The 27,137-nt window shown below is 40.4% G+C and overlaps 1 protein-coding gene and 1 long non-coding RNA gene across 9 annotated transcripts in view; one reads left to right on the top strand and one right to left on the bottom strand.

Annotated features, from left to right (window-relative positions):
- Positions 1-5,627, bottom strand: part of nfic (nuclear factor I/C) — a 118,660-nt gene extending 113,033 nt beyond the window's left edge. Inside the window, exon 1 of one of the 8 annotated variants that reach the window (XM_052457619.1) lies at positions 5,481-5,627. In XM_052457619.1, the coding sequence (XP_052313579.1) occupies positions 5,481-5,483 (3 nt within the window). In that variant the 5' untranslated portion in view covers positions 5,484-5,627. Of the gene's footprint in view, positions 1-3,244; positions 3,571-5,480 lie in introns of those variants that run through there. The other 7 variants (XM_052457646.1, XM_052457654.1, XM_052457657.1 and 4 more) reach the window with 7 other exon arrangements.
- On the top strand, positions 5,562-11,738 carry LOC118390555 (uncharacterized). Its single transcript, XR_004826960.2, has 2 exons — positions 5,562-5,710; positions 11,370-11,738. It is a non-coding gene; the product is annotated as an uncharacterized LOC118390555 (long non-coding RNA).
- Positions 11,739-27,137: the final 15,399 nt, after the last annotated feature.

Below are 27,137 nucleotides of genomic sequence, written 5' to 3'. Positions count from 1 at the left end.
AAGGTGCAACTTGAGCTGGGCACAAGAGCAGCTCTCCTCTCCTCAGGTGGAGGCTCACGGCTCAGAAATTAGCATGGCAAAGTGCCTCAACTCCAACTTTAGAAAACTATAGTGGAGTGCGTTTTTGTAAACAAACATTTCTTCCCTCATTTAGAACAGGGCTACTAGTGGTCAGAATTCAGAAGTTTCAGGTGTTTACAAATTAAAATGCACAGGAATTTATGAATTACTTGTGCATTCCAACTCAATGAAAGGAGCCGATCACTGCTGTTTTAAAAGAAACTGTTTCGCTTCATTAACGTGAATCTAAATACTACAAACAGCACTGATATCCTACTACCATAAAACAAGTCTGAATTCACCATTGTTCAAAACTTTTAAAGATGTGCATATGAGCAATTCAACAAACCATCTGGCTGCATAAACTAGGAGTTAAAACTACTAATCCTACATAATTACTCAACTTTATTACTTTTCACGTCACAATTGGTTTAGCATTTTAATTATTTCATTTGGATAATCTCAATGAATAAACCATAGGTGCATAGGCTCATTTTAACAAATCATAATTATATACTGTATATTTCAGTAAAAATATAATGTCACTATCTGAGACATCAATAAAGTCTTATAAAAAAATAAACTGGCAAAGGTATTGTTTAGTTTGAACTGCTACAATTCATATAAGGCAACTCCAAAAGCACACTAATAATACAACACCAGTATTATTACAAAGTTCAGTTACAATACTATTGAAATATACATTCAGTAAAACATATGGAACCTGTTGCATACAGCAACATGAGTAATTGTTTCTAATATTCTTTCTTCTCCTTCAGAAACCCTCCTTCAGAATAACAGTTTAGAACCATGCAACAATGTGTCTGTTTATTTTTTAAGAAAAGTACAATTTCCTCTGTAATTAAAACAAATCTTTAAACAGGGCTTTAAAATCCATTGCAGATCCCAAAGCCAAAGTAAATATGGCAGTTGTGTCCATCTGAAATGCCACATCAAGTCTCATATTCAATATACAGTATGCTGCCTTTTACTGAAAATCGACCTTAAAACACCCTTTGTCCTTGCTTGAGTTCTGCCAACTGGCAAGAAAACCCAAGCTCTTCCCTGGATTCCTCTTGCAGTGCATTTATTAACGGAAACTAAAGCACTATTTATGTCTTCAGCTATAAAAACAAGGTATATAGATTTTTTATCACGTTCCTTTATGTGAATTGAGTTAAGTGTAATTCCATTTGAAAATTAAATTTAAAAAACATTTGAATTTTACTGGTGAACTACATAGGTTTCTATGAAGACTTTATGGCTATGACTTATCATGTGTAAATGGATTCTAAAGACTATCAATAAATGGAAGAAAGGTTTTTCATATCTAGATCATTTTTAACCAAGTGAAACACATTCACCTACAGACTGAAACAGGTTCCTCAAATCTAACCATGGACTATTATAGGCCTACCTAGCAAGGTCATAGGCTACGTGGTTTCTCTCATGTAGGCCAGGCTGTCCCTTTCTTTGGATAGTTTTACATTCAAAGTGTATGAAATATTATCTCCTCAATTACAACTCAATTAAATGTTAATTGCATACTAGATGAAAAATACATTTTCTTCAACTAGATGCCAAAAAACGTTGTGTGTCAACCTGACTCAAAATAGGCCTGATCCTAATGCATGAAGCAAAAACAAAAGATTCCTCAACATCAGGTAAGAAATGTGCCTTTGACTTGTTCAATTGTAAATATTCTAAATAAATATCCTGACAGCAGACTGTGATAGCTGTTCTAAATACATATCCTGATAGCAGACTGTGATAGCTGTTCTAAATAAATATCCTGACAGCAGACTGTGATAGCTGTTCTAAATAAATATCCTGATAGCAGACTGTGATAGCTGTTCTAAATAAATATCCTGACAGCAGACTGTGATAGCTGTTCTAAATAAATATCCTGACAGCAGACTGTGATAGCTGTTCTAAATAAATATCCTGACAGCAGACTGTGATAGCTGTTCTAAATAAATATCCTGACAGCAGACTGTGATAGCTGTTCTAAATAAATATCCTGATAGCAGACTGTGATAGCTGTTCTAAATAAATATCCTGACAGCAGACTGTGATAGCTGTTCTAAATAAATATCCTGACAGCAGACTGTGATAGCTGTTCTAAATAAATATCCTGACAGCAGATTGTGATAGCTGTTCTAAATAAATATCCTGACAGCAGACTGTGATAGCTGTTCTAAATAAATATCCTGACAGCAGACTGTGATAGCTGTTCTAAATAAATATCCTGACAGCAAACTGTGATAGCTGTTCTAAATAAATATCCTGATAGCAGACTGTGATAGCTGTTCTAAATAAATATCCTGACAGCAGACTGTGATAGCTGTTCTAAATAAATATCCTGATAGCAGACTGTGATAGCTGTTCTAAATAAACATATAGACTATTTGGATACACAACTTTCCGCACTCCAAAATGTCACAAAACTCTTTAAGTGCAAACTACTCCATGACACAGGTAAAGAACACACACACACATACACACAAACACACACACACACAAACACACACACACACACACACACACACACACACACACACACACACACACACACACACACACACACACACACACACACACACACACACACACACATTATTTACAATGATTCTAAGCATTTAAATAATTAATCAGGACATCATTACTGAGCCGAAGTGCTCCAGGCCTGACCACAGTTCTTGGGGTGGTTTGTTGTCCCTCCTTAACTCAAATTAGAGTGGGATACTTTGTGGAGAACTCTCCATACACAGGGGTCGATAGCCGAACTTTTTCTGATACTTTAAGATGAAGAATTCTGATACTTCTGGCATGCACAGCTTGCCATCATGAGTCTTCATCGGTCACAGCTAATTCATTAAATGTTATTTTAGCCATACACTTCTCCAAAGTTAACTAACTTCATGAAAAGCTGGGACAAAAAAAACTGCTTTTAACATGAGTCAGCATAATGCTATTGAGTAAACTATAGCTGTGATAACAAAAAGACTGAAGTTAATATAGGCTGAGACTCAGGTTTCCACGTCTCCTTACCGACTGTGCCAACACTCATCCCGCCCTTTTCTAAACTGAAATATCATCTGCATTTCATAGCCACGTTCATTCCGTCAATACAGAAGCTCATGCATAATAACTCCCCAAAAAGTAAGCAAACGGAATAATTTACCTGAGTAAGACAGAGAGGAGAGTACATCATGATGAAAATGAACTTATATCGACTTGTCAGGTAGCAAAAGACAGACAAGTTAGTGAATCGTTCTTTTACAGTTCATCATCATCATCATCATCACCATAAACGCCTCCACCATCGCCTCAATTGACTTGCAGTTTACGTCCACTAAGGTGTTAGCCCTCCAAAAATGATGACACAGAAGAAAAGTTCAACTTAATAATCCTGAAAAATAAAAAGAGTAACTTTGAATAAAAATTGGGAAAGCTAGGAAATGAAAAAGCTCGGGCAATCTGTTCCATTTAGGAAATGGGGGGAGAAAAAGAATCAAAGAATGACAAAATGAAAAAGAGGGAGGAATGAAATGACGTTATGAAAATAGCCCATCCCCCCCAAAAGAACTTAAAGAAGCAGTAACCCTGATTCCCTGTGTCCAGCAATACCCGTTAAATCCACGAAACACAAAGTAATGCGTTTAGATCATCAGGAGCAACGCTGGAACGGATGGTCAGAAACAAAAATTGCAGAGGACTTTCTCTCACCCAAGCAAGAGCGTACACTCCCTCCCTCGCGAAGCATATCCCAGCATCGAGGACAGCGATGTTGCATGTGCGCTTGTGCCGTTTATTCAAAACGTGTCGTTGGCAAATTGCTGCGTAATATCGTACAAATTAACCATTGGAGTGCGTTGATGACAGTCTTGCATCACTGACACAATAGCCTGCACTCCCAAGTGGCCTCTCACGACTAACGTACAACACGAACTACACTTAATTGAGCTGTTATTACTGTAAATGTAACAGCTTTTCAAAATGTTCAGACTCGATAAGCTTCTGATAACGTGGATATCCTAATCATGCAATACCAATTCAGAAAACCAAGCTTCTGAATTAATCACCCGTAATCAACTGTTTTCTATAATCATGTCACACAGACATCTATACAAACTAATAATAAGCTATAAACGTATGTACATAAAAGCGCAAAGACGTCAGTGGTGAGCATACAGTTACTTTTCATTGAATTCAGACTTAACCTACTTGTATCCATTTCTACAGTATTGTATTTATTGTCAGATGTGACTTGACCACAAAACAAGTGGTCGGTGTAATGACAATAATATTTGGAGAACTATCCATGAAAAATGATCACGTTCTCTCTTTCAACTATATGGACACGTTCTGCTTTTGTAACTATGCACACAAAAAGTTGATTGTAAGGGACATATAAAGTGTAAGTATATCCCCATGTCATTACACACAAGAGTAGGCCTATACATGGACTCTCCATGTGGGCAGACGAGAGAAAAGGGACATACAAACTTTCTTCTTGGTTTACTTTGAATGAGTAGACCAGGTTATCTCCGGTAAAGCTAAGAAATCTATTCTGAGATCAGTCTGAAGGGACAATGTTGTCTGCATCAATATTGTTTTCACCTTGATCTGACAATACCGTGAAGTAATAATTGCATCCAAATCCATTAGCACAAGTTTGTCTATAGCAGTTCGGTGGTGTTGGTGGGTAAATCAACCTTCATGAAGTGAACTGCAGTTCAGACAAAATTGGCCATTTTGTTATCTATGACATCCAAAAATATAACGTCCTGAATATATTTATTTGATATTTCCAAAACGGCGGGCCAAATAAATTATATTGTTTTCACAAAAACTCTAAATATGCCAGTTGAGTGCACTTTCAAAAAACTCGCGAGTATGTGTGTTATAACCGCACTCGGACTGTACTGCATCCAGGGACGGAGCACCTCTGTCGGTCTACGGTTCAAATTCAAGCCGGCGCGCCTGAGGCTACGGCCATTTTCTGCTGAACAAACTAAACCCCGCACAGAGTCTATTGGCTTTGAACTTCAACTTGGCCTTCGACGTCCGGTACGGAATCTGCGTTGCCCCACTCAAACTGGCAAAACAACTAATACATTTCACTACGGGAGAAGTGCCAAAACGCTTTGCAGACGATCTTAATCATTATGCGCTGGTGTAACAAATATACAGTATGTCTGCATTTTTAGCCTTTCCAACGAACGTTCCGCTTGGCTAAAAACCAACAAGAAAATGAGTAGCCCAACTGCTGAGAAACAAAGGAGCAGAACATCAAAATACAGCTCTACGCTATTATCGTAATTGGATTTTACAAAGTGCACACAACTCGTGATCATTCTCGCCTTGCGTCTGTTGGAACATGGACAAATATTGATTAAATTGATTTGTTAACGTACCATTTCAAAGCGAAACTGCCAACCCCCCAGAAAAGTTCTAGTTTATGCAGCACCACGGTTCAGCGCCTGGTCATCTCGTTGACGGGGTTCTATTATTATTCCATATCCATTTATCCGCGAACAGAGGTAATCCGTGGTCTTCCGAGGGGAGACTACACCGCACAGAGATCAATCAGAAACGTCCCACGCGAAGTCTGCAGCTTCAACCCCAGCAGAATCCTCGCTACAAGGTACAATAGAACAAAATAAAGATTTTAATATAATAATATTACAGCTACGATTTCGGGCAGAAACTGCTAACTGTAAACTGCTTGATGGTGTCGTAATGTATCGTGCTGTTGTTGGTTGTCTATCTTTAAATTACAGAACTGAGTCTTCGGTCTCATTGCTTTGCAGCATTGTACACATAGATGTCCTTAGTTATGATGGTACCAATGCTTCGTATGATCACGGATGTCCTTAAAGACGGCCCGAACGATGGGCTAATAGGAGATCTTACAGTCGTCTCGGAGAAAGAATATATGAACACGAAGGTGGTGTGTGTGTCTGTGTGCGCGGATGTGTGTGTGCGAGAGAGGGAGTGTGTGTGGCTTGGGGCATTGTATTAGGGTGGCACTTGATGCCGTAGTTCATAAAAGGCAAAAAGACAACTATTTACCCACTGTGAGCCGCTATTACAAAACATGTCATCTCTGATAGATATACAATGAAATTGTTCTTCCTCTCAAGTTTGGAACATGGCTATACTTCTCTCTCTCTCTCTGTGTGTGTGTGTGTGTGTGTGTGTGTGTGTGTGTGTGTGTGTGTGTGTGTGTGTGTGTGTGTGTGTGTGTGTGTGTGTGTGTGTGTGTGATTTCAGAATTATATCCCCAGCTTTTGGTCCTTCTGTAGCTCAGTTGGTAGAGCATGGCGCTTGTAACGCCAGGGTAGTGGGTTCGATTCCCGGGACCACCCATACGTAGAATGTATGCACACATGACTGTAAGTCGCTTTGGATAAAAGCGTCTGCTAAATGGCATATATATATATATATTTTTTTTTTTATTACACTGGTGTAAACAATTCAATTCAATGTATTTCCTGGGGGGGAACCTCATGGTTTAGAAAGCTGTCAAAGTTTCAGGTGTTGTCAAATCTGCCATTGCCTTTTACCCCACTTTGCTCACACACTTTTCAAGAGAGCAGCAGGGAACTTGACCACAGTCGGTTGTGCGTAAACCCTCAAGGAAAATACATCTCAAGTTTGCTATAGCCTACTATTATACTAACATTCCAAACAGAAGATGTTTTGATAATTTATTAATGAGTAGCCTATTTATAATTCATTCATAGCCTAGTCGTTTTGCTATTGATATTCACTTTCATAAATGTAGAAGTATTCTTATAACGTTACTTTTTCACGGAATTAACCCCGCGTCTCCAACTGGTTTCTGCAGCTTCATATTGGAAACGTTAAAAAAAGTTTTACCAATATTCTTCAACAATCACGAAAGTATGTGGCTTATGACATGTTATAACTGAAAACATTTAGGAATGTCATACTTGAGTTTATAAGAGTGACATTCCCAAATAATAACCCAGTGTGTTCACCTGCGTTCTGCGTTTGAATTCATTAGGCCTAAAGCGATTGAAAACTGTAGGCCATGTGCACATTTAAAAACATCATAAAGCAGTATATATATTGCATAATTCTAGAAATTAGTGATAATTGACCTACATGAATATGCATTCTTTAGTTGAAGAATTCGTTTTTTATTGCAATTATATAACTAGGTTCTAAGAGATGTGTAGCTTGCATGCGAGACCATTTTGTCGCTACCTATCTTAAACTGAACTAATTATTTTTAGTACTAGCAATTACATCCCCTTTGTATAGGCAATTACTTGATTATTTTTCTCTTTCGATTTAACTTCACTGTTCAAATGTGAAATGGCCCTTTCATTAGAATCGTAATATAACAATTTGATTAAGAATATTAAGGTCTTATCTGGGGTAGGAACTTGATTACGCAATGGATAATACACCTGTTTGAATTGAAGTCTCAGGTTTGCATTTTAACAGTCAAACGAATCATGCAAAATCCATACAGGAGTATTTAATATGAGACAAAAATCCATTCAATAGTGAGTGTGAGATTGTGTTCTCTGACTTTGATTGCACCTTTTATTTGCTAATGACGCAATAGCCTAATGTTTGATAGTTAGATCTAAGCCGAAACAAGGCTTTTCATTATGTTCTGTTTTTTGAAAATGCAGGTTTATGCAACTGAAGGCATTCATTTTTATAACATATACTCATGGGAAAAATATGTTTTAACCCTTCAAATGCTAAAACAAATGTTTTACTTGTTGCTCACTTCTTGGATGACGTTAATAAAAAAAAATCGATTGGGGTCCATGCCTTGTGTATTTCACCACAGTGTACTGGGTAGGCCTATTTGAATTGAATATGGCTATTTGCAATTGACGGTTCCAACATGCATTGTACAATATATTCATGGATTTGATTTTCAAATAACCATAAATATATCATTTGAAGACTAAATATAAACCTTTTTTCCTAAACTGGTGATATGAGAGTAGGCTATTTATATGAAACAAACAATACTATGTCTAAAATGTCACACTGCTTTGACAATAAACTCAATGTCTTCTAATAACATTTTTGAAGAAGGCTAAATTGTATTTCTCCTGACATGGATTTAAAATACAAAATAATTTCCAGGTTACCAATAATTATGAGGTCTTTTACATTACACTGTGAGATCAATTATATATTTTTGTTTATTTGTGGTTGGTTGTTGATACTTTTTAGTTCTGAAGTCCAGTAATTGTTCATTCTAAGCCCCTTAGCAGGAGTATTGGAAATGTTATAAAATGTTTATGATAGTTTTGGACAGGACCACAAGAACCTTCATTAAACAGTAAACAAAATTAGAAATACAATTATCTTGTATTGATTAGAAAGCCTCTGGCCAAACACATGTTCTTGCTTGGAAGAGTTTGTTCAACTCTAGCCTCTATGGAATGACATCAGAATAACAAATGCAACAGGTTTTGGCTATAGCTGCATGCGGAAATGTCTAATTAACCATCGGGAAACATTCACTGATCCATGGATGCATGAATCAAAAGAGGAGAAAGAGAAAGTACAATACTGATAACCTCAGCAGAACTACTTGGGATTGGTCACTCTTTTGTTTCTTTTACCTTGGGATTTCTTAAAAAACAGATGTCTGGTAGTTATTTTATGATTTCTAATCTGTAGCCTAAATTATAATGAAATTATTAGAAAATCAAACTGAAGAAATCTTGCAGACAGGATTTAAACATTGCTTTTGTCATTTAGTTTGAATGAGTTTTCAATATGAAACCATGTGGTGCAAACGTCATACAATCTCCCGCCATTATGCTATTGTGCATCATAAAGTTGTTTTTAAAATGTAAATGATTGATTTCATAAAGTCGGCCTTGTCAGGCTAATTTATAACTACATCTTCTCATGGTGTAGGCCTGATATAGACTCAATTGTGTGGGTAGTAGGCCTACATAAATATAGCCTAAGGTATCATGAATACTTGATTGGAACATTCCAAAGTATATTTCCTTTATTAATCAAATATGTATGCTACTGAAATCTCAGATTAGGATTTGGCCCATCAGGAGGCATTATACAGATTTTTAAAAATGTTTTACATTTTTATCATGAAAAGTGAAGAACAAATACATAGTCTTATAAAGCAGTGTGGGTCTGTGGGACCACTCACAGTAAAATACTATGGGTTGGACCAAAAATATATATATCCCATGTTTCATGAGCTGATATTAAAAAAAGATCCCAGAATTTGTCCATACACACAAAAAGTTTATTTCTCTCAAATTTTGTGCACAGATTTGTTTACATCCTTGTTAGTGAACATTTCTCCTTGCCAAGATAATCCATCCACCTGACAAGTGTGACATATCAAGATTAAACAGCATGATAATTACACAGGTGCACCTTGTACTGGGGACAATAAAAGGCCATTTTAAAATGAAAAAAAAAAAAAATTGTAAAAAATTATTTTAGCCCTTTTTTCTCCCCAATTTCATGGTATCCAATTGTTGTAGTAACTACTATCTTGTCTCATCGCTACAACTCCCGTACGGGCTCGGGAGAGACGAAGGTTGAAAGTCATGCGTCCTCCGATACACAACCAGCCATACTGCTTCTTAACACAGCGCGCATCTAACCCGGAAGCCAGCCGCACCACACCGTGCACCTGGCAACTTTGATTAGCGCGCACTGCATCCGGCCCGCCACAGGAGTAGCTGGTGCGTGATGAGACAAGGACATCCCTACCAACCAAGCCCTCCCTAACCCGGACGACGCTAGGCCAATTGTGTGTCGCCCCACGGACCAGTCGCGGCCGGTTAGGACAGAGCCTGGGCGCGAACCCAGGGACTCTGGCGCTGCAGTACAGCACCCTTAACCACTGCGCCACCCGGGAGGCCCTGCTACCAGATAATTTAATGTTCATTTCTCTACCATGAGCCGCCTCCAATGCTGTTTTAGAGAATTTGTCAGTACGTCCAACCGGCCTCACAACCTCTGACCACTTGTGTAACCACGCCAGCCCAGGACCACATCCGGCTTCTTCACCCTCGGGATCATTTTGAGACCAGCCACACGGACAGCTGATAAAACTGAGGAGTATTTCTGTCTGTAATAAAGCTCTTTTGTGGGGAAAACTAATTCTGATTGGCTGGGCTTGGCTTGGCTCCCCAGTGGGTGAGCCGATGCCCTCCCAGGCTCACCATGTAGGCCGTCATTGTAAATAAGAATTTGTTCTTAACTGACTTGCCTAGTTAAATAAATAAAAATGTAATGTTATAAATGGCTGCGCCCCTACCCAGTCATGTGAAATCCATAGATTAAGGCCTAATGAATTTATTTCAATTGAAGGCCCAAAAGATTGTCAAAGACTCCAGTCACCCAAGTCATAGAATGTTCTCTCTGCTACCCGCACGGCAAGCGGTACCGGAACGCCAACACTACTCACTGTTTATTATCTATGCATAGTCACTTTACCCCTACCTACCTCAACTAACCTGTATCACCGCACATTGCCTTGGTTTTTTAATTTGAATTTTATTTTACTAGGCAAGTCAGTTAAGAACAAATTCTTATTTTCAATGACGGCCTAGGAACAGTGGGTTAACTGCCTGTTCAGGGGCAGAACGACAGATTTGTACCTTGTCAGCTCGGGGATTCAAACTTGCAACCTTTCGGTTACTAGTCCACCGCTCTAACCACTAGGCTACCCTACCGGTATACCCTGTATATAGCCTCGTTATTGTTATTTTATTGTGTTACTTACATTTTTTTTTACTTTAGTTTATTTAGTAAATATTTTCATAACTCTATTTCTTGAACTGCATTGTTGGTTAAGGGCTTGTAAGTAAGAATTTCATGGTAAGGACTACATCTGTTGTATTTGGTGACAAATACAATTTGATTTGATTTCCTTATATGAACTGTAACTGTATGTTGCATTTATATTTATATTTTTGTTCAGTCTACAGTACATGTCATGTTCTGCAACAAATATTGATGTTGGAGAATAGCATCCTCTATCACCTGTAAAAATAGGACTTGACAATGTCAAGCATACATTTGTTAGTAGACTCTATTTGCAAGATGCAGAGAGGAAATTTTATGAAATCATTAAATGAGAGCAAAACCCCATCTTGATGAAATACTACATACATTACTAAGTCAAGAACTACTTATGTTACCACTTGCTTACACAATGCAATTCCTGAGATTCATTCACTTATGGTCAAATGAACTTGCAGATTCATGATGTGTCTAACCCACCTTTGGTCATTTGCTCTTCTCATCCATAGGCCACTGAGTTTGGTGGAGTAAGCTGTCTTGGCATGCCATCTGACCTTACCACAGGAAGGCTGTGCTGGAGCGAGTGGGAAAGACATGATCCCACCGTTCAATGTGAATTAAAGGGTTCCTGTAAAAATCTACAGCTAAAAAGGTGTATTTCCTAAAGACAGAGGAGTGAGAGCCAGGACTCGCGCTATGACATCAACTGACAATGAAAGTAGTATTTCAAACCTCAAAACTATGACAAGGGCCTTGCATGTCATCTTTACGTAAGTGAACAGGATGCATGCAAAAGCATACAGATATGCTGAACTCAATGGAAAAGTGAGTGAAGTGTAATGTTTGACATGAATAAAGGTCTCCTGAAGAGGGCAGTACCAGAGTGTGTTTCATGGAGTTGCCTGGTAGTCAGCATTCTGTCTCACTGCTTTATGAACCTTACAGTGATGCACACTTTGCAATGCTGAAATTCTAAAGGCTATACATCAAAATGATAAGAAACTACACTACATGACCAAAAGTATGTGGACACCTGCTCGAACATCTCGTTCCAAAACCATCGGCATTAATATGGAGTTGGTCCCCCCTTTGCTGCTATAACAACCAGCCACTCTTCAGGGAAGGCATTCTAGTAGATGTTGGAACATTTCTGTGAGGACTTGCTTCCATTCAGCCACAAGGTCATTAGTAAGGTCAGGCACGGATGTTGGGCAATTAGGCTTGGTTTGCAGGCGGCGTTCTAATTCATCCCAAAGGTCTTCGATGGGGTTGATTTCAGGTCTCTGTGCAGGCCTGTCAAGTTCTTCCACACCAGTCTCAACAAACCATTTCTGTATGGACCTTGCTTTGTGCACTGGGGCATTGTCATGCTGAAACAGAAAAGGGCCTCCCCCAAACTGTTGCCACAAAGTTAGAATCACATAATCATCTAGAATGACATTGTATGCTGTAGTGTTAAGATTTCCCTTCCCTGGTACTAAGGGGCCTAGCCCAAACCATGAAAAACAGCCTCAGACCATTATTCATCTTCCACCAAACTTTACAGTTGTTACTATGCATTCGGGCAGGTAGTGTTCTCCTGGCATCCGCCAAACCCAGATTTGTCCGTTGGACTGCCAATTGGTGAAGCGTGATTCATCACTCCAGAGAAAGAGTTTCCAATGCTCCAGAGTCCAATGGTGGCAAGCTTTACACCACTCCACTCTGCATTGAGCATGGTGACCTTAGGTTTGTTTGCGGCTGCTCAACCATGGAAACCCATTTCATGAAGCTCCCGATGAACAGCTTGTGCTGACGTTGCTTCCAGGGGCAGTTTGGAACTCAGTAGTGAGTGTTGCAACTGATGACAGACAATTTTTACATGCGTGGTCCGTTCTGTGAGCTTGTGTGGCCTACCACTTCGCTGCTGAGCCATTGTTGCTCCTAGATGTTTCCATTTCACAATAACAGCAGAGTTGACCGCAGCTGCTCTAGTAGGGCAGAGACATTTGACAAACTGACTTGTTCGAAAGGTGGAATCTATGACGGTGCAACATTGAAAGTCACAGAGCTATTCAGTAAGGCCATTCTACTGCCAATGTTTGTCTATGGAGATTGCATGGCCGTGTGCTCAATTTTATACACCGGTCAGCAACTTGTGTGGCTGAAAAAGCCAAAATCACTAATTTGTAGGGTTGTCCACATCATTTTGTACAGTATATATATATGTATATACAGTATATCACAAAAGTGAGTACACCCCTCACATATATTTGAGTATATCTTTTCATGTGACAACACTGAAGAAATTACACTTTGTCAAGTAGTGAGTGTACAGCTTGTATAACAGTGTAAATGTGCTGTCCCCTCAAAATAACTCAACACACAGCCATTCATGTCTAAACCGCTGGCAACAAAAGTGAGTACACCCCTAAGACTCAGACTCGGTAGCCTCGGTTTTCCTGATGACTGCCTTGCCTGGTTCACCAACTACTTTGCAGACAGAGTTCAGTGTGTCAAATCGGAGGGCATGCTGTCCGGTCCTCTGGCAGTCTCTATGGGGGTGCCACAGGGTTCAATTCTCGGGCCGACTCTTTTCTCTGTATATATCAATGATGTTGCTCTTGCTGCGGGCGATTCCCTGATCTACCTCTACGCAGACGACACCATTCTGTATACCTCCGGCCCGTCCTTGGACACTGTGCTATCTAACCTCCAAACGAGCTTCAACGCGATACAACACTCCTTCCGTGGCCTCCAACTGCTCTTAAACGCTAGTAAAACCAATGCTTTTCAACCGTTCGCTGCCTGCACCCGCACGCCCGACTAGCATCACCACCCTGGATGGTTCCGACCTAGAATATGTGGACATCTATAAGTACCTAGGTGTCTGGCTAGACTGTAAATACTCATATCAAACATCTCCAATCTAAAATCAAATCTAGAGTCGGCTTTCTATTCCGCAAAACAAAGCCTCCTTCACTCACGCCGCCAAACTTACCCTAGTAAAACTGACTATCCTACCGATCCTTGACTTCGGCGATGTCATCTGCAAAATAGCTTCCAACACTCTACTCAGCAAACTGGATGCAGTTTATCACAGTGCCATCCGTTTTGTTACTAAAGCACCTTATACCACCCACCACTGCGAATTGTAGTCGACTGGCCCTCGCTACATATTCGTCGCCAGACCCACTGGCTCCAGGTCATCTACAAGTCCATGCTAGGTAAAGCTCCGCCTTATCTCAGTTCACTGGTCACGATGGCAACACCCATCCGTAGCACGCGCTCCAGCAAGTGTATCTCACTGATCATCCCTAAAGCCAACACCTCATTTGGCCACCTTTCGTTCCAGTTCTCTGCTGCCTGTGACTGGAACGAATTGCAAAAATCGCTGAAGTTGGATACTTTTATCTCCCTCACCAACTTCAAACATCTGCTATCTGAGCAGCTAACCGATCGCTGCAGCTGTACATAGTCTATCGGTAAATAGCCCACCCAATTTTACCTACCTCATCCCCATACTGTTTTTATTTATTTACTTTTCTGCTCTTTTGCACACCAATATCTCTACCTGTACATGACCATCTGATCATTTATCACTCCAGTGTTAATCTGCAAAATTGTAATTATTTGCCTACCTCCTCATGCCTTTTGCACACAATGTATATAGACTCTCATTTTTTCTACTGTGTTATTGACTTTTTAATTATTTACTCCATGTGTAACTCTGTGTTTTCTGTTCACACTGCTATGCTTTATCTTGGCCAGGTCGCAGTTGCAAATGAGAACTTGTTCTCAACTAGCCTACCTGGTTAAATAAAGGTGAAATAAAATGTAAATAAATAAAAGTGATAATGTCCAAATTGGACCCAATTAGCCATTTTCCCTCCCCGGTGACATGTGACTCGTTAGTGTTACAAGGTCTCAGGTGTGAATGGGGAGCAGGTGTGTTAAATTTGGTGTCATCGCTCTCACACTCCCTCATACTGACTGGTCACTGGAAGTTCAACATGGCACCTCATGGCAAAGAACACTGAGGATCTGAAAAAAAGAATTGTTGCTCTACATAAAGATGGCCTGGGCTATAAGAAGATTGCCAAGTCCCTGAAACTGAGCTGCAGCACGGTGGCCAAGACCATACAACGGTTTAACTGGACAGGTTCCACTCAGAACAGGCCTCGCCATGGTCGACCAAAGAAGTTGAGTGCACGTGCTCAGCGTCATATCCAGAGGTTGTCTTTGGGAAATAGACGTATGAGTGCTGCCAGCATTGCTGCAGAGGTTGAAGGGGTCGGGGGTCAGCCTGTCAGTGCACAGACCATACGCCGTACACTGCATCAAATTGGTCTGCATGGCTGTCGTCCCAGAAGGAAGCCTCTTCTAAAGATGATGCACAAGAAAGCCCACAAACAGTTTGCTGAAGACAAGCAGACTAAGGGCATGGATTACTGGAACCATGTCCTGTGGTCTGATGAGACCAAGATAAACTTATTTGGTTCAGATGGTGTCAAGCGTGTGTGGCGGCAACCAGGTGAGGAGTACAAAGACAAGTGAGTCTTGCCTACAGTCAAGCATGGTGGTGGGAGTGTCATGGTCTGGGGCTGCATGAGTGCTGCCGACACTGGGGAGCTACAGTTCATTGAGGGAACCATGAATGCCAACATGTACTGTGACATACTGAAGCAGAGCATGATCCCCTCCCTTCGGAGACTGGGCCGCAGGGCAGTATTCCAACATGATAACGACCCCAAACACACCTCCAAGACGACCACTGCCTTGCTAAAGAAGCTGAGGGTAAAGGTGATGGACTGGCCAAGCATGTCTCCAGACCTAAACCCTATTGAGCATCTTTGGGGCATCCTCAAATGGAAGGTGGAGGAATGTAAGGTCTCTAACATCCACCAGCTCTGTGATGTCGTCATGGAGGAGTGGAAGAGGACTCCAGTGGCAACCTGTGAAGCTCCATGCCCACGAGGGTTAAGGCAGTGCTGGAAAATAAATGATGGTGGCCACACAAAATACACTTTGGGCCCAATTTGGACATTTTCACTTTGGGGTGTACTCACTTTTGTTGCCAGCGGTTTAGACATTAATGGCTGCGTGTTGAGTTATTTTGAGGGGGCAGCAAATGTACACTGTTATACAAGCTGTACACTCACTACTTTACATTGTAGCAAAGTGTAATTTATTCAGTGTTGTCACATGAAAAGATATACTCAAATATTTACAAAAATGTGAGGGGTGTACTCACTTTTGTGATATATTGTATAAATATATATATATATGGGTTTAAGTCAACAGTGTTAGATATATACTTTATAGTATTTCTAAGTGGAATCTAAGAGCATTGTTCTTATATCTATGAGTGATATATTCAAGTATTTCTGTGCATACATAAAACTAGAACTGTTGTAGAACTTTTGACTGTGCTTCATGGTGAACTACTCCAGATGCTGGCAAGCAGAGGTACTACAACAGCTTTTGTTTAGTTTAGAAAAGCAGATAACCATCAATTGGCAGCAAACAAAGAGTAGGCCTACTTATAGGCTACACAGATTTCTGTGTGGTGTAATTAATGAATGAAGTGGTTTGATATCTGTATAATGTAGCACTTTTTATCCCCTGCACAAACAGCCTGCAGATGTTATAGATAATTAAATAACCAACCTACAATCACATCTACAAGCTGTAAAATAATCAAATAATTCCCCGGGGATGGGGTCATTGCCTCAGGGAGTCCAACTATCGTACATAGCATTCAGTTTGATGCTTATGCCACTTGACAGGTGGTTTAGTGTAGGGTACTCAGGTAGCTCATGAGTGAGAACACATGTCAGTGGGTCTATGTGTCATACAACTGTAGAACAGCACACACAATAGAAGGCTTTCTGTTACTGACCTGTTGTCTCCAATGCAAAACTCTGCAGAATGAGATTCGCCTCGCTTTCCAAAACATAAGCTAGATGAAAGTAGAAAAAGGAGAAAAGTTCTGGAAACTCTTTCCAAATTGGACCAATACTTGCCAAGATGCAGAGTGCCAAGACCTCTCTCCTTTTCAGTGAAAGTAACTGTTTTACTACGTTCAGCCTCTGAATGCTTACTAAGAGAAAATTGTGCATAATTTCCCCAATTTGGACCATTTGTGGCACATTACAGTCATCTTCAGTGAGCCAAACCATTCCATTAAAAACTAAATGGTTCAAGTCAAGCAGCCTTTGTTTTATATATAAATGTTTTTGATTCTGCAACCCCACAGTAACTTTTATTTTTTAGACAATGTGGGTGCAGAGGGTCAGTAAGGGTCATATGTACTCTCGTTGCACAAAAAAAACATATTCCTTCCTGCTTGGGAACATGACAGACAGTAAGGTGTAGATGCTCTCTCTAAGTACTTATATATGCAACTTGAGGAAGGTGGGAGAAGATTTAGTCAGATTTAGAAGGACTAAAGCGACTGACATGGTATTGGAAGTTCCTGGATATACAGTGTCTCGCTGGTGTTGGGCCAGCAAGAAATACAGTGGACAAGCCTGAAATCCTCCAAACCAGAGAGATGTGGATGAGAGACCATCAATGGAGGGGAACTTCAGACCTGCTGCCGGCAGGGAGACGCACTACATCGTCCACTGGTGTGGTCCCGGTATTGACAAGAACCAACGTAAACAACCAGAACTTCAAAGAAATGGGAGCTTGTCCAACTAGGAAAAGATGATTAAAAGAAATCTGTCATTAACCAGGTTTCCATCCAACTATTTCATGCAGATTCATTACCTGGCGCATAGACCTAAAATAAAAAGACTAGGCTGACGGAAACACAAAATCTCTGTACAATTTCATGGATGTCGACAGACAATTTGTTAGTTCAACATAGCGGGATCTTTTTGTGTCTGTAAAATTAATTATGTGAGAAATGTCGGTGGAATGGTCTCTATGCGCAAATATTAATATGATAATCATTGAAGTAAACTTGTGTCACGCAATGCCATGATACGTTGTAGGCCTACCACCACGATGTAGAAAATCATGAAAAGTTTAAAGGCAGATGAAATAGGTTATGAACTTCACAAGGTATTTAAGTGCACGGTGATCATGCAAATTTCCAATAGGCTAAATATCAAGGGTAGGCTATTATTTGAAAGCTGGTGACATGATGATCAGTGCTTAGCTGCCAATTATAATGATCATGCTCTTGTCCATATCTCATCATATAACCCATGCCCGTCCACTTTATCAGCAAACTCTTGTCTAGAGCTTGCGCCAAAACCAGTTTGGGCAAGTTAGCTCTTTATCACAACAGTTTTTGTGACAAAAACCATTGGTCAATGGAAACCCGTTTATTTAAGTTTTCTGTTCGTTACACAGGAACTTAACTGCAAAAGTGATTTTTATGTACAATACGTCATCACACACAGCCTATGATCAAGTTTGCTGGAAACGCACCTCTGGTGGGAAAATGTGCATATTGTTTTTATGCAGATTTTGTTATCATATTCGCATGAAAATCTGTCACCAATTGGATGGAAACCTAGCTTTTGTCAGTAGAGTGAAAGTGTTCAGGATTGGACTGGAACACCAGGACAGCTTTTGAGAGGGAACTATCTACATTATCTTCTGAAGGAACTGACATAAATCACTTCAAAGAGTGAAAAAGTTACACAACCTACAGTCTTGAAGTGATGATCTGTAAACGGTGGAGGTGGAAAGGGTGGTACAAAAGCTGAGGGGAGAGATCCAAATAGCTATGCAGGGCATGAGCCGAAAGCATAAAAGCATGACAATTTGTAAAAACAATGAATTGTCCCATGAGGTGTTGTAACCCTGACCAAGGAAACTACTGGGCCAGATAAAACTCTCTATCCTGCAAAAGGGTTGGAAGCAGCTGCAACTGACCTGATAAGGTACAGTAAGTATATGGACAGAACAAGGTTGAGATGGGTATGTATAATACGCCTGAATCATGTTAAAATACCTAGAGTATAAATGCAGATAGTGCTCAAAACGACCCTCTTTAAAGGCTAAAGGCATCTTTAAAACAGTATCAGCAAAAATGTAAATGACAATGAAAAGAGCAGTGTCAACCCTCCTTGTGATAATAATTGAGGGTGCTTGGTACAAAATAAACATCGGAGTGCTTTTAATTTAATAATATATGCTACTTAGCAGATTCTTTCATCCAAAGCAATTTACAGTTATGCAAGCATACATTTTACGTATGTGTGGTCCCGGGGATTGAACCCACGCGCCATGCTCTACCAACTGTGCTACAAAAGGACCACAAAGTAGGCTTATTCAGCTCCCTTTCCCAGAATCACACCACATCAATTTGCATAATGTAGAAGTTTAATTTATCATGATCCAAATCCCCTTGGAGACAAAACTAATGGCTATTAGAAAATGATTACTCTGCAGTAATTTGGCACTGATTATCCTGTAATAAGCTAATGTACGTATTAGGTACAGCCAATCCAAGGGTTTTCATTAGGTACTGATGTTAGTTCATGTCAAGGCCTGTTATTACATAATTGTAAATCTACAATTCAAACCTTTGCTTACCGCACAGAAATACAATAAAAGGACAAAATGAGTAAGAATTGTACTGTTGACTTGAGTAATTAGAAATATGGATGACTTTGGAAAAGTGAGTTGCTAGAAATCTACTTTTAGAGAGAACAATGGGAGATAAAGGTGTGTGTCAAGTAGACTGAGTTATTTCACAAGACAGCTTTGGAAGCTTTATGTAATTATTCTCCTACCAAGGACCTGTAAGGTTATGTGGGGCCATGCAGTACATTATAAACTGGGTGGTTTGAGCCATGAATTCTGATTGGATGAAGGCCATGGCATACATTTACATTTAAGTCATTTAGCAGACACTCTTATCCAGAGCGACTTACAAATTGGTGCATTCACCTTATGACATCCAGTGGAACAGCCACTTTACAATAGTGCATCTAAATCTTTTAAGGGGGGTGAGAAGGATTACTTTATCCTATCCTAGGTATTCCTTAAAGAGGTGGGGTTTCAGGTGTCTCCGGAAGGTGGTGATTGACTCCGCTGTCCTGGCGTCGTGAGGGAGTGTGTTCCACCATTGGGGAGCCAGAGCAGCGAACAGTTTTGACTGGGCTGAGCGGGAACTGTACTTCCTCAGTGGTAGGGAGGCGAGCAGGCCAGAGGTGGATGAACGCAGTGCCCTTGTTTGGGTGTAGGGCCTGATCAGAGCCTGGAGGTACTGAGGTGCCGTTCCCCTCACAGCTCCGTAGGCAAGCACCATGGTCTTGTAGCGGATGCGAGCTTCAACTGGAAGCCAGTGGAGAGAGCGGAGGAGCGGGGTGACGTGAGAGAACTTGGGAAGGTTGAACACCAGACGGGCTGCGGCATTCTGGATGAGTTGTAGGGGTTTAATGGCACAGGCAGGGAGCCCAGCCAACAGCGAGTTGCAGTAATCCAGACGGGAGATGACAAGTGCCTGGATTAGGACCTGCGCCGCTTCCTGTGTGAGGCAGGGTCGTACTCTGCGGATGTTGTAGAGCATGAACCTACAGGAACGGGACACCGCCTTGATGTTAGTTGAGAACGACAGGGTGTTGTCCAGGATCACGCCAAGGTTCTTAGCGCTCTGGGAGGAGGACACAATGGAGTTGTCAACCGTGATGGCATACCATGGGTATGACAAAACATTTAGTTTTACTGCTCTAATTACGTTGGTAACCAGTTTATAATAGCAATAAGACTCCTCGGGGGTTTGTGATATATGGCTAATACATCCAGGCACTCCGCGTTGCCTCGCCCCTAAGAACAGCCGTTAGCCGTGGTATATTGGCCATATACCACACCTCCTCGGGCCTTATTGCTTAAGTATAAACTAGCACGTCTGGCTCTATGAGTTGGACCCGAAGTGCAAGTGCTGACTAGCCTGGAAGACTCACACAGCAGTCTCACAACACACAAGGTCTTGTTTCTGTACATATCTTGTCATCCCTTTTTCGATTTCACCTGAACTGGGCATTTCTCGCAAATCTGTGAACAAAAGTGATGGTCCCTTAATCAAATAGTTAGATTATCACACAAACTCGTGATAGGTCATATTACTTTCTGATGTAATTCTATATTCCACATGAACTAATGCTATTTTCTTCTCTAATCTAATGCTTGTATATCAATGTTTAGGTTGTTTAACTTAATCTTTATTGCAGCTCTGTAAAAATAAAATAAAATAAATTCAGTCATGTCACCGTGCCAAGAAACAAAATGCAATAAAATCAAGACAAATGTGCAATTGACGTCATGTGCAAATGTTTTTGCTGTAATGTCTTTTATCTAACTAAACTTTAAAATGTATTGTCTGTGGTCCTCTGTGATCTCTGCTCTCTGTTCCAACGTAAAAGGCTGAAAGTTAAAGCGCAGGACGTCCATATGTCAAATCTACAGCGGGACCAACCAGTTACTGCATGAAAAACAACGTCTACGGGTCTGGGACTGAGCAGAACTGAGAGTTCATACCATTCTATCAGTAGATAACAAAAAAGTGCACGATAATAAACCAAAAGCAAATTCAGTATTTTGGAAGCAAATAGTCATGAAATTAGTCTACCAAGAAATAAACAAACTGTAATTAAAAAATGTCAGGACATTCAGTGACTATCTAGTGACACCTACTGTTGAGTCTCCACTCTAGACTCAGAAATATGATCTGAAAAAAAGAAGAGGTTCATTACCACCCTCTACTGGTGATGAAATATCTAATTACAACGTCCTAGTCCACATATTATTGCAACTAGTGGGATTCAACAAGTTAGTTTACCTTACCTCAGTAGTCAACAAAAGCAGTGACCTTTCAAAACCGACTGAAGGTATCCTCTCTCTATACACATTCAGATAAACTCAAGCCCTGGTAATGCCCACTTTAAAGGTGATGTTTGTAATTCAAGGTTAATGCCCTAAAGCCAGGTAATATCTAAGCCTCTTCAAATAGATGAACCATGCCCAGGCTCTCACTCATCGAGGATAACTTGCACTCTGTAAACATGCACTCCCTTTTTACATGTTCAAACTTTTCTAAAGTGCAAAGAAAGTCCCACACAAATCCGGCAAGTAATCCAAAAACGTAATCACGCTAAATGCACAATTTCCAAAAAGGAGAATTACACTAAACCCAATTCAATCTAATGAAAGCTGGGATGGGATAGAAAACTCAGAGGAAGGCCAAAGTTGAACAGGCAAGTGTCCAAAAACTTTAAACCTCCCTTATTCAATCTAGTTGGAATTATCTCAATGTAAAGCAGCAAGTGCAACTCACTTATTTAACAAATAACTCAGTTCTGAATCAGTACCATACCGCTGCTCACTTCAACACAAAGAGTATCAGTACTGAGTAGGCCTATTCTATCCATATGAAAGGACTGTTTATAAAGCTATATAATCTATTATATGTTTTAAACATCTTTGTTGTCACGGTTTATTTGTATAGGACTGTGGACATGAAAACATCATTAAAAACAACTGACTGATCATCTGGCCGAACCAGCTGAATACAATACCTTTTCCCATTATACTACTGATAAGCAAATAACCACTAATGTCTTACAGAGCAAAATAATGTCCCTTTCCAATGAATACAGTCTATATAGATGATACAGAATGTTACATATTGTGTGTGTCATGATCAAAATCAAATGAATACAACCAAATAAAGTTTTTAAAAATGTACAGTATGTCCTGAAATAGAGCTGGGACGATAAACCGAACATTTTCGACAACAACGATTTATCGAGGACATTTAACAGATATTGATAATCACCACAAGTAGCCTATACTAGAGAAATGTGACGTTTGAAATTAAATTATTCTGCTAATATGGGCTATCGATAACGTTAGGTATACAATTTATAGTTACAACATTCAAAGTATTAGTAGTAGTTCTAAGAGTATGGTAATATACAAAAGTAGGTTAACTGGTGCACATTAAAGTTAGAAACGTATCGTTCTCGGGATAATTCAGTCAATTTATCATATTGATTTTTGTCCATATCACCCAGCTTTATCTTGAAAGTATGTACAACTTCTGTCGTGCAGACACCATGATACCACAGTGTTTCTAAACCCAGAGAGACGACGCAACATCACAAGACTTCCGGGAACACTTTTGAAACAGACCAACCAGGCCAGGGCAGGATTCGAGAAGAAAATGAAAAATGAAAAAGCGAAACATTCTTCCTTAGTTATTAATTTTATAAAGGTATAACCTTGTACAACTTTGTATCAAAAAGGTGCGCTGCTCGGCCCAAGACGCCGTTAGACCCAATGACTCATGAGCTTAGCTTGCGTCGCCATGGCATCGCTTACAAGAGTGATCTGGGATTTCTATTGGAAAAGCAGTTTCTGCCTATCGTCATACTGCACTGTCTTTGATGATACTTAGCACAGAGTGATGTACTTATTATAGTGGCAATCAGCAGTTGAAACAATAAAAAAGCGAAATCCCTGCCCCTGTTTCGGTAAAAAGCTGAGAAATTGGGCTGGAGAAACATAACCACTCAAATTCATAGACAGAGCTATGGATGCAAGGACTGACCATCCATGATATCAAAATTATACTTTTAACCATGTTTTGATGCTAAATAGGGTTTGTTTACATGTATTTGTTTACAAGCATTGGAGTAAAACAAACCTACATTTTGGGTTCTGATGGATGTAGCAACTGCAGATTGCCTCTTCAATGAATAGTATCTTGGGCCAAGTGAAGCCAAGACAGACCAGAGGGAAAAGGATAACATGGAATATAATGTACAGTAACTTGGAAGGATTGCCACAACATTGCGTGCATTCCTTAAGATCTGATAGCACAGATGGTGTGAGGATTATACTGGCCGATTTGCAGAGAAACTGAAAATAAATTTTGGCCTCTTTAAAGAGGGGGATAATCTGTAGTTTGGAGATTGCCCATTCTGTGCTTATCCTGGGCTGTTAATTGTGAGTTGGTCAAGAAAAGAGTGCATCCTCCTCCAGCATCTTCTCGTCACTCAACGAGGATGTCAGGAAGGTAATTTTTGGGGGGAAGTGTCCGAATTAGTTTTGTTAAGGTTTAAAAATAGATGAATAGAGAGAGCAAGTAACAATATCTTCTTTTGTCATGCCAGCTCCTCCTGTATGTCGGAATCACATGTCAAGGCAAATAAATGACTGTTTACCAGTTTCTCAAATAACCATTATGTTCCCCTAATTTTAGCCTTGTTGAAGTAGCCTATGGTTCTCTGAATAATTTACGTCAGTTTCCAGACATCTGATGTCATGGTCTGGAACCACAATCCCAGGGCTGACTCTGTTCCCCCAGAGGATAGGAGAAGGGCTGAGGAAGGAGATCCACCAGCATAAGGATACATTTTACTGCCCTCTGTGGTGAACAGCAACATCCAGAGGACGCTTGTAATGAGGTCGGGCTGTAAAAAACTAGGCACGGATGGTAGCAGAGGCAATACGCACATTGTTCTAAATTCTCACTGCTGGACAATGATGCAAGCAAAACAACGAGTGTCAGCTGTGTTGTGCTGGGGGGTTGGTTGCAGAGCGACACATTGTGTACAGACACTGCTAAGGCAGTCAACAATGAAAGGCTCTCTCGCTCTCCAGACTTCCTGATGAAAGCCAGTGAAGATAATGTGCTTTATCTCTTCGGACCTCCTTCCTAATATATCACCCAGCTAGCTGCACTATGCATTATTGGGTAATAAATGCAAAATCGGCTCATATAAACATCCAGTATTGGAAAGCACTGACTGGACAATATGCACAAATACTTCAGAGTACGATCAAAGGCCTCTCATGCACCGTCCAAAATATGAAGCTACACTTAAAGCTGAGTTACAGTACAAGAGCTCTTCCATGTTGCCATTCATTATTCAATCATCACTGACTAATTCCTCAATACAAACCCTTGTACTAAAAGACACACAGTACAGGCCCTGAGAATAAACTGTCATTAACACGTTTTTATGTTAGATGCAAAGAACTTAAAAGAAGTACATGTTTATAAATGTCCTGTCAGAGGGATAAGGAACTTGGAAGGATTCCTCCCGAGTAGCACAGTAGGGGTCTTAAATCCAAGCCCAAATTCTGATTTTAACTGAGCTGCAACTATAGCGTAATGCTGCATGAGCCTGAAGTCCACCAAACTTTTGGTCATGTAAATGTTGGTATTTAATTTCCCAAACCCATTAGACATTACAGCCAACACTAATTCCCTCCCACCATTTGGCCCCTACTTTTGGAAATCCTACATTCTGAAGAAATGTTTCTTTGATGAAGGATTTTTATTTGGTTCCCTTAAGCATGGTGTAGATCAGATTTGACTGAATCAAAAATGTAAACATTGGTACTTGGGACACGTCTACATTATAAAACGCAGAGGCAAGAGACTTTGGCAAAGACTTTAGACTATCAAGTATTGGTCAACTGAAAGTTTCTGAAACTTTTATTATAAAGTAAATCAAGGCCAATTTGGAATATTACTGTAGTTCTCACACTTAATTTTCCATGACAATCTTTGGAATCAGCACATCAATAATGGTAAACGTCAGGCCTCCCGAGTGGCGCAGTGGTCTAAGGCAGAGCATCGCAGTGATAGCTGTGCCACTAGAGATTCTGGGTTTGAGTCCAGGTTCGGTCGCCAGCCGCTCGCGACCCGGGAGACCAATGGGGCGGCGCACAATTGGCCCAGCGTCGTCCGGGTTAGGGGAGGGTTTGGCTGGCAGGGATGTCCTTGTCCCATCGCACACTAGCGACTCCTGTGGCGGTCGGGGAGCAGTGCACGCTGACACGGTCGCCAGGTGTACGCCGTTATCTCCGACACATTGGTGTGGCTGGCTTCCGGGTTCAGTGCGGCTTGGTTGGGTTGTGTTTTGGAGGACGCACGGCTCTCGACATTCGCCTCTCCCGAGTCCGTACGGGAGTTGCTGCGATGAGACAAGACTAACTACCAATTGGAGAGAAAAAGGGGTCATTTTTTATTTAAATTTTTTTTTTTTTAAATTAGTAAACCTCTAAATAAAAAATGCATGTGAAGTAAACAGTGACATAATAATAAGGTGAAAATATGAAGGTGAGGATGAAACATCCTCTCACATCCCTTTAAAAAAGTAATGTATCCAAATGGATTTGTGTTGTATCTCCCCTTTTGGAAGGTGAACTTCTTTTTCCGGCTTGTACTGCCTTTTACACAAAACCACAACCCAGTCCAACATGTGTCACCCATTCGTAATGATCTTGGCAGAGGTTTGCATGGGGGGGACAGGAAGCTCCAGTAGTACACAGACATGCATTCGACCAGGCATAATGGCTGTTTTGGCATAAGTTTGTTATTCAGAAGTAAAGAAACAGACCATTAGGGCAGGACAGTGGTTTGTGCTCAGCCTCAGCTAGAGGTGGCTGTTGACTGAGACCATTCAACTAACCTAAACCCTTGTCAATCTTTAGCAACAGCAATGCCTGTTTATTGTAACTGTCACTCAGGCATACAGTGCCTTCAGAAAGTATTCACACCTCTTGAATTTTCCACATTTTGTTGTTACAGCTTGGGTTTAAAATTGATTAATGAGATTTCGTGTCACTGACCTAAACACACACAATATCCCATAATGTCAAAGTGGAGTTATGTTTTTAGAAATGCCTCGAGTCAATAAGTATTCAACCCCTGTGTTACATAATATGTTACATGGACTCACTGTGTGCAATAATAGTGTTTAAAGACCATGGAGGTTTTACAGTGTCTCGCAAAGTAGGGCACAAATTGGTAGATGGGTAAAAATAAAACAAAGCAGATATTGAATATCCCTTTGAGCATGGTGAAGTTATTGGAGGGTGTATCAATACACCCAGTCACTACATACAAAGCCGTCCTTCCTAACTCAGTTGCTGGAGAGGAAGGAAGCCGCTCTAGGATTTAACCATGCGGCCAATTGTGACTTTTAAACTGTTTTTAATTACAGAGTTTAATGGCTGTGATAGGAGAAAACTGCAGATGGATCAAAAACTGTAGTTACTCCACAGTACTAACCTAAATGACAGAGAGAAAAGAAGGAAGCCTGTATAGAATAAAATATTCCAAAACATGCATCCTGTTTTCAATAAGGAAAATATGGCAAAGCAATTAATGTTATGTCCTGAATACAAAGTGTTATGTTTGAGGAAAATCAAACACAACACATCACTGAGTACCACTCTTCATATTTCAAGCATGGTGGTGGCTGCATCATGTTATGAGTATGCTTGTCATTGGCAAGGACTAAGGAGTTTATTTAGGA

The sequence above is a fragment of the Oncorhynchus keta genome, chromosome 1 (genome assembly GCF_023373465.1).
Source record: "Oncorhynchus keta strain PuntledgeMale-10-30-2019 chromosome 1, Oket_V2, whole genome shotgun sequence".
Classification (NCBI taxonomy): domain Eukaryota; kingdom Metazoa; phylum Chordata; class Actinopteri; order Salmoniformes; family Salmonidae; genus Oncorhynchus; species Oncorhynchus keta.
This window is presented reverse-complemented; position numbering and strand designations above follow the sequence as displayed.